The sequence below is a fragment of the Diachasma alloeum genome, unplaced genomic scaffold (assembly GCF_001412515.2).
Source record: "Diachasma alloeum isolate Michigan unplaced genomic scaffold, Dall2.0 Dall_scaffold_00185, whole genome shotgun sequence".
Lineage (NCBI taxonomy): Eukaryota > Metazoa > Arthropoda > Insecta > Hymenoptera > Braconidae > Diachasma > Diachasma alloeum.
Window position 1 is genome coordinate 892,876 of NW_021680351.1, and position 8,548 is coordinate 901,423.

At 35.1% G+C, this 8,548-nt stretch overlaps 1 protein-coding gene across 1 annotated transcript in view; it reads right to left on the minus strand.

Moving 5' to 3' along the window:
• LOC107048137 (helix-loop-helix protein 11) overlaps positions 1-8,548 on the minus strand; it is a 140,366-nt gene that overhangs the window by 108,553 nt on the left and 23,265 nt on the right. Inside the window, exon 3 of the mRNA XM_015271153.1 lies at positions 2,885-3,263. Within this exon, the coding sequence (XP_015126639.1) occupies positions 2,885-3,263 (379 nt within the window). The remainder of the gene's footprint in view (positions 1-2,884; positions 3,264-8,548) is intronic.

The following is an 8,548-nucleotide window of genomic DNA, read 5'->3' on the forward strand; positions in this document are numbered from 1 at the left end:
GGGGGGGGGGGATGAGGGCGAGCCGGTCGCCCGAGAGAAATGCGTGGGAACCAAACCATGTGGCTCGAAAACCGGTCCGCAAAATATTGCGTTACGATAAAGAGAGAAGTATTTTTTTTGTTTTGAATATGTCTTTTTGGGCTCGTTTGCTGGGGATTTTTTTTTGGCAGTTGGTATTTGCTTGGGTTGGGTTTTACGTATGGGTGAGACTGCGTGCGGGGGTGGGTCTCAGGTGATAAGACAGTTTTTTTATTTCGTTTTTTTTTTCCATTCTGAAATTGAATTGCGCTGTTTTGAGAGTGGGAAACGCAATTCGGACGAATTTGTTGCTGATGTTGTTGTCGCTTGATAAATGAATAAAATGGTGAATTGTAGTTTTGTGGGAAATTTTATGGATTACAAAAAAGATTTAGAAGCATTTTTGGATAGAATTTCTAGGCCAGAGGATATTTGTGAAAAATTGAGACGAAAATTTTGGGAATTCGTTGGTGTTTCGTAGTTAATTCATTGGGAAATATTGAACCATCTTGTTGAGACGTGATTTTAGACAAAGTGTTTATTGCGCATTTTTTCGCCGTGGTCTTAGACAAAATTGTTGATTGACATTTTCTTCCAAAACCACGTTTTTTCGTATTATTCATAACAATCTGAGAAAATGTGTTATTCACAAAAATCTTTATTGACTGTCGGTAATTCGTCTTCAATCCATTCTCAACTATCAAATTATCTCAACCTGAGTGATCTTAGACAAAAATGTTGGAAGATCTTTTTTCAGAAAATTTTATCCGCTACAAAAAATGTTCAATTACACTTTATGATAAAATCATTACTGTACGAGATATTCGCAAAAATCTGATACCAAAAATTTCGATCAATTCAACCGTAGAATCATCCCGTTAAGACGTGATTTTAGACAAAAATATTGATTGACATTTTCTTCGAAAACCCCATTTTTTCACGTATTATTCACAAAAATCTGACACCGCAAATTTTGATTAATTCCTCGTTAATTCACCCTCAACCGTAGAATCATCTCGTTGAGCCGTGACTCCAGACAAAAGCGTCCAAAGCCCGGAAACCCTCGTTCCCAAGATATTCTCAAAAATCCTCCATCCACTCATCCATCATCAATTCATCTCCAATCCCAGAAAAATAAAATTCCCCCCTCAAACTAAAAAACCCAAAATTAATCACCCAATGAAAAATAGATAAATTCACCTCAACACTCTCCTCTCTCCCTCTGATATCAATAATTTTCCCCTAAATAAATAATCAAATAAAAAATCATAAAAGTTGGTAACAGCCATGAAGACGGTATTACCGGTGAAAGTTGTAAAACTAGCTTCACGAGCATTTGAATTATTGAAATTGAAGAGTAACTTTCGTGGTGATATTGCAGATCGAACGACCGGGGACACGGTAGATTATACACCAACCTAACGAGCATGACATTACGGTCTTATTGACAGGCAGTAATACATATAACAGGGTAATTTGTGGCACATGCAGCCCCATTTTTCCACTGATGTTCCAGTGCTTCAATTACATATATTCATCTAAGTACCTTACAATGTAGTTACCGAATCATCTTCTCGGCGATTTTCCGGAGTTAATGATAGCATTTCCCAGATAACTCGATGATGATTATCATCGAGGATTAATTTTCCCTGAAGACATTGCTATTTCTACTTTGATTTCTGGATTTTTCTTGCGATATTTCTTATCATTCCTGGATTAATGTGAAATACACGTACTAAAGGCAACATTGTCACGTATATTTCACACGTTCCAATTTTTTTGGGGGTGAAAAGCCCCAGATTTTACATGAGAATGATTTTTACATGATTTATTCTGCGAAATATACGTACTAAAAATTATGTGTCACGTATACTCGGCAAATTTTTTATGATCGTCATGATTGGTGGAATGAATTTGGGGGTGAGATGAGGTGAATCATGCGTACTTGAGTGGAGTGTATCACGCATGTCTACCTCGTTCTGCGGACAATCGCATTATTGAATTCTAACTATTTAATGGGAATAAAAAATTTGGATTCACGTGATTTTTCTTTTTGATCAATAAATCATATGGGTTATGTAGTGATGAATGGCCAGGATATTTCCACATAATTTTATTCATCAATCAGTGAATGACCGTTGTGAGGAATTTAATAAAAATAACAGCAGAATAAGGCAACAAGTGCACAGGAAATGTGCATCGAGTATCCGGTTAAATCGCGTGACTGATAATAATTTACGTAATAAAAATGTGGATAAAAAAAACGAATGATCCTTGAACTTTTCATGGGAATTCCTGAGGGTAGAGTTGAGTATAGAAAAAATTTGTAAAAACAACGGGTGAGAGGAATTTCAAAAAATAAAAAGTGAAATTTATCTATCGAAAATTGAGGAATACCGAGGGATCCAATAATTCTATCTGCATTATTTTGCGAATATCTCCGAAGCTGTTGGATTTTGCGTATAATGTCATAAGAGTTTTTGGCAGGAAATTGAATTCTACGCAAAAAAAATCTTGGGTGATTTTTGTCTAAACCCAGTAGTTTCTGAGATATTTGAATTTTAGTGCGGCAAATGAAATTGATGAGAACGAAAAGATGGAAAAATTCTGTCTGCGCTATTTCGTAGATATCTCTGAAGCCACTGGGATTAGCAAAAAATGTCACAATAACTTTGTTGCAGGGAATCAAATTGTCTGCAAAAAAAATCTTGGGAGATTTTCGGCTAAACCCAGTAGTTTCCGAGATATTTGCATTTTAGTGGAGAGAAAAAATGGGAAAAAAAAACAAAATGAGGATTGTCGGGAAAACGGAAAATTGTGGTGAAAAGTCGCGAAAAAATTTGATGATAATAAATATACCACTGACCTTGGACAATTTCTCCCCCTCATGGTGTGGCAGTAGTGTCCTCAATGATTGAAATCCCGCGTTGATACTCTGCATGCGTCGTCTCTCGTTGCTATTGGCGATTTCTCGCCTCATTCGTTTCTCCTGCTCCATATGTGTACGCTGTGTTACTCTACCAACGTTACTCGTATCACAACTGGCGCCACTGCCAAATGAATTATTCTGGCCAGCTCCACGGCTACCACCTCCGTTTTTACCGGATCTAAGTGTCACTCTATCGCACTCCTGTGTTTCGTTGGGCTCTTTTATATCTAAATCAGACAGTGGATCTTGATCCTGACTGTCAGCAACCTCCAGCAGTGTCACTGCTGCCAGACCACTCTCGTCCAACTCCTCAGTACTGCAAAGAAACAGAAGGAAAAAAATTATAATTTAATTGATAACCAACATTTATTCCATTTTAAATTACATTTGCCCAAGTTTTTTCTCCATAACTAGGGAAAGGGCGCGCGCATAAAATGTAGGAGTCTCATGTTAAACTAAATCATCATCATAAATGGCTAATATTATTTCATTATTCAGATCGTTTTAAGAGCGATTAATTTTTGCAAATAACGAAAGTTCTAATAGGATATTATTATGATATTATTTCAACATTTTAACATGTTAAAATGTTGAAATAATATCATACAACCTTCCAATTCCTGCCAATCATAACCAAGAACAAATAATAATTTTTTTCATACTTTAATATTTTTTTTCTATTTTATTAAAAAAATTAATCAATTTTTTTTTATTTAATTTATTTGTAATAATATATATATAATTAAAAAAATATACATTTTTAAAAAATATATATATATTTATTTATAAGATGAGTTGAGACGAGATCGGCCGCGCGTGCTGCGCACGCGCCTTCTCATCTCCTCACGTAGTGGCGCTTCGGTTTCAGTCTTACGCTTATTCGAGATTTTCGAGATATTTCGAGATCGATTTCTTTTCTCCTTTTTACGATGGGATAAGTTGAGATAAGTTTAGGATGGAAATCATCCGAAGTCAAGCATGGCGGAATAGATTGCTGACAAAGAAAGTTACATTTTTTTAAAAGAGGATTAAGTAATAACTTCCTCTTTGCTTCAAACAGTTATTGTTGCCTGCGTCAACAACACATGAAAATAGAAAAACTCAATAACTTATGAGAATGAAATAAATTCAGTTATTTAGAAATTTTCCGGAAATCCAAAGGGGCTAAAAAAAAAACTTAACATGCGGATAGCAAAAGATATTTGGATCTCCTTAAACTTCTCCTAAAAATTCGTAAATTTTTTCCCTCAATAAAGAACTAATAAATAGTAAATCGAATAAATTAATGATAGCAGTGATTAAATACTGAAATTATGAAAAAACATGAATCCAATTTTTCTCTCAAACCCGGAGACGACGTAGTAGGATCAAACACAACCGTAAATCCCCCGAAATAGCGCAAATGTCACGATAAAGCTGAAAAATTCAATACAAACATACGAAACACGCGGCAAACATTAACCTGATCAGTACAGGCCCATTGTTCGTGGAATAAAACAAGTTGTTTACATAACATTAGGCTTGTGCGTGCAATTGCCCCGACGCCCCCACGACCCACTTTTATCCGCAATTTCACATCGATAATAATCGTATTTTTTCTCTGTTTTCATATTGTTTTTTTTTTTTTATTATTACGTAGTAGGTAACAACATGCTCTGGTACTTGGAGAAGTTGTCACTGCTGATCTCTCACGGAAATGTCGGTTTTTATCTGTTCTCCTCGGTAATCCCTGTTATTCGGTTTTGTTTTCACTCTATCCCCGCTCTGCACTGTGATCTTGCCCGATTATTTGGTTTTTGTTGTTGTTGCTTGCTAGCAACCTGAGGGGCATTTCCCCCCCCCCCCTTCACACGCGTCATTTGGTTGAACAACTACGCGCAGAGCAATTGTTGGGTTGCATTGGAATTTAATCGGTCTCTCACAATGGGCGACAAGTTATTATTTCTTTATCGCTCGATTCATAAACGCCGGATCGATTCGAAACGTTATTGATTGAGTTTTGATATCGTGAATGAATTGAAGGATTATTAACGGGGGAGAAGTCAGTGATGAAGGTGTTGGATAGAGCAGAATGAGTGGATTTTTCGTTCACGGAAAATAGTCTTGGCTTGAGATATTGAAATTATATTGAAATAAACAAGTGGAAAGTTGCCTTCGTCACAACGCAGTCAATATATTTTTGATAATGAATTAGGAATTTGCTTCTGAATAGAATCTTTATGACTATGTATTTTAAATTGTATTTAATGATTCAATTTATTCAACATTGCCGCAATGTTGGCAGTCGACATTGTCCCAATATTGGTAGCCAACATTGCCATAATGTTGGTAGCCAATATTGCCCTAATGTTGGCAGTCGACATTGCCCTAATGTTAGTAGCCAACATTCCCTAATGTTGGTAACCAACATTGCCGTAATGTTGGTACCCAATATTACCCTAATGATGGTAGCCAACATCGCCCTAATGTTGGTTGCCAACATTGCCGTAATGTTGGTAGCCAATATTACCCTAATGTTGGTAGCCAACATTGCCGTAATGTTGATAGCCAACATTCCCTAATGCCGGTAGTCAACATTCCCTAATGTTGGTAACCAACATCGCCCTAATGTCGGCAGCCGACATTCCTCCAATGTTGAAAATAAATTTTTCCAAAAGATGATGCAGTCAATCTCACCTAGCAAACTCAGTCAAGATGGCATTGGGAAGAATATTTTTAAGAGAATAAGAGAATTTAATAATTCCTTTCATTAATTATTCACCAGTTCCTCCAATTGGCATTTTCAATATTCCGCTCACTGGTGACACATTTAATTGCTGAGGAAATAACTCAATGCTGCATTAGTTAGGAAACTGAGTTACTTCCCTTTCCCAATTTCCCCCTCATCTCGTGTGGTGTTACGCAAGCTGAAATATCCGATGACTACTGCTGCGCAGCTTGATTACCCCTAGAGCTGTAGTGCCTCTATTTTATCTACATCTCTCTATTTTTCCCCTCTTCACTCATCCCCCTCAACTCATCCTCACTCGTCGGGTTAATCCGTTACTCGTTTCATTGCACGTATCCTCTCTGGTTACTGCCACGGAATTTCTGACGTTTCCTGTGTCTGCATTATCCGGTGAGACGTTAAACGTCGACTCTCACTCTAATCTCGAGATGAAAATGTTGGAAAATTAGGGGGAGAGTCCCTTACATTTGTCAATGTGTGATAAGTACAGTATTATTGTTTATTGAATGAAAAAATACCGGAAATCTTTGAATAATTTCAGTTTATGGGAAAATCACTTCTGTTATGTTCGCATTTATCTCGGGAATGAGTCGTCCTAGGAGGAAATTTCCAACAAAACATGTCCTGTCAAATTTTTTTTTAAACCACTCAATCACTGAATAATTACAAAATTAACTAAACATCTAGAAAATGAGTTGTGAATAAATTTTCTGTCTCAAATGTTTTGTTAATTTGACGTTTATGTCGGTAACGAATTGTTTTAGGAGAAAATGTTTCTAGAAATGTTTTGTAGAGGGGAAAATCTTGAGTGATCTTAATTATAAAGACATTAAAGCAATATCAAAATGCTGAAACATGTGCAGCAAATTTTGACGATGCTGAATGGACCCAATCTAGGGTTTAGAAAAAAAATAAATAAAATAAAAAATAAAATTAAAAAAAAAATTAAATTTTTTTTTTTTAACCACTCAATCACTGAATAATTACAAAATTAACTAAACATCTAGAAAATTAGTTGTGAATAAATTTTCTGTCTCAAATGTTTTGTTAATTTGACGTTTATGTCGGTAACGAATTGTTTTAGGAGAAAATGTTCCTAGAAATGTTTTGTAGAGGGGAAAATCTTGAGTGATCTTAATTATAAAGACATTAAAGCAATATCAAAATGCTGAAACATGTGCAGCAAATTTTGACGATGCTGAATGGACCCAATCTAGGGTTTAGAAACAACTGATCAAAAGAAAAAAAATTTTCTCTCAAAAAAATAGCATCATTCACTCTGAACTGAATTTTTATTGACTTCACGGTTAATAAAAAATGAGGATGAGTGACGTGGGTCGAAGAAACTGTACAACCGTCACGTGCAATAACTCCTCCAGCCCGCAAAAAATGACAGGATGAAATAGTATCCGGATGATTCCATATAAAATCCACAATATAAAGCAATTTTCGTAAAAGCTCACCGCAGCCACAATGTAAGTTGCAGTAGTTGTACTGCGTTGGGTTTGAGACACCACTGGGTGGAGTTTTTTTTTTTTTTTCAAGTTCATTGAGACAGGCACACGCTTTCTCGCTTATCCACATCGTAAATCAAATATCCAACGGGGTGAGAATATACTCCATTACGCTGGGCCACAGTTTATAGTGTTTTTTTCGTGGAAGATATTTATTGTTGGAATAAAAAGGTTGAAGAATAGGGGAGAATGAGGCAATGTGGAACGCGGTGTAAAATTCTCTCGGAAATTCTATTCTCCCGATGAAAAAAATCTCTTGACATTTTCCCCTGAATTTTCTCGTAATCCAGATAATTTCCCCTTCATAAAAAAATATAAAATCAACTCATAGAAAATTTTTCAGTAATTTTTGGTAGTTTTACAGTTTAGCGCAGACCACACCATTTTCAATCATCAAATTTGTCAATTAAATTGAGTGAGAATTTTTTTTTTTAATCATGAATATGAATTTACACAGAATTATTATTTTTTCAAAGATTTGTTGATTGTAAATTAATAATTAAAATTGTTTAAGCTTTCGGAAACATTATTTTCCTTCCACAATTTCACTATTCATTAATTATCAACATTAACCAATTCACTGCCTCATTACTTATAATCAATTTCTTAAAGACCTGGAGATGGAAATGTTACGAATAGTAATTTTCTAGTAATTAATTTCGTCTCTCGGAAATTCAATTCTCCCCATGAAAAAAAATCTCTTGACATTTTCCCTCGACTTTGCTCATAATTCAGATGAGTTCCCCTTCATAAAAAAATATAAAATCAACTCATAGAAAACTTTTCAATAATTTTCGATAGCTTTACAGTTTGGCGGAAACCACACCATGTCAATCATCAAATTTGTCAATTTAATTGCGTCAGAGAAATAAAAAAAAAATCACGAATATGAATTGACACAGAATTATTATTTTTTTAACCATTCGTTGTTTGTAAATGAATAATTAAAATTATTTAAAGATTTGGAGATAGAAATTTTGCGAACAGTAATTTTCTAGTAGTTAACTTCGTCTCTCGGAAATTCAATTCTCCCCATAAAAAAAAAATCTCTTGACATTTTCCCTCGAATTTTCTCATAATCCACATAATTTCCCCTTCATAAAAAAATATAAAACAAACTTATAAAGAATTTCTCAGTAATTTTCGATTGTTTTAATTAATTTGAAATTATTCCTGAATATCCTTAGCCAAAATGATTCATATATTGCCTCCTCACAGATAAAAAAACACGTAATTTCTATTTTAAAAAACGCAGAGAGGTTGGGAATGCAGTGGAGCGAGAATCCCCCGAGACAGCTGTTTAGGATTATAATGCATCGAAGAAGAGAGAGAGAGAAAGAGAGAGAGAGAGAGAGAGAG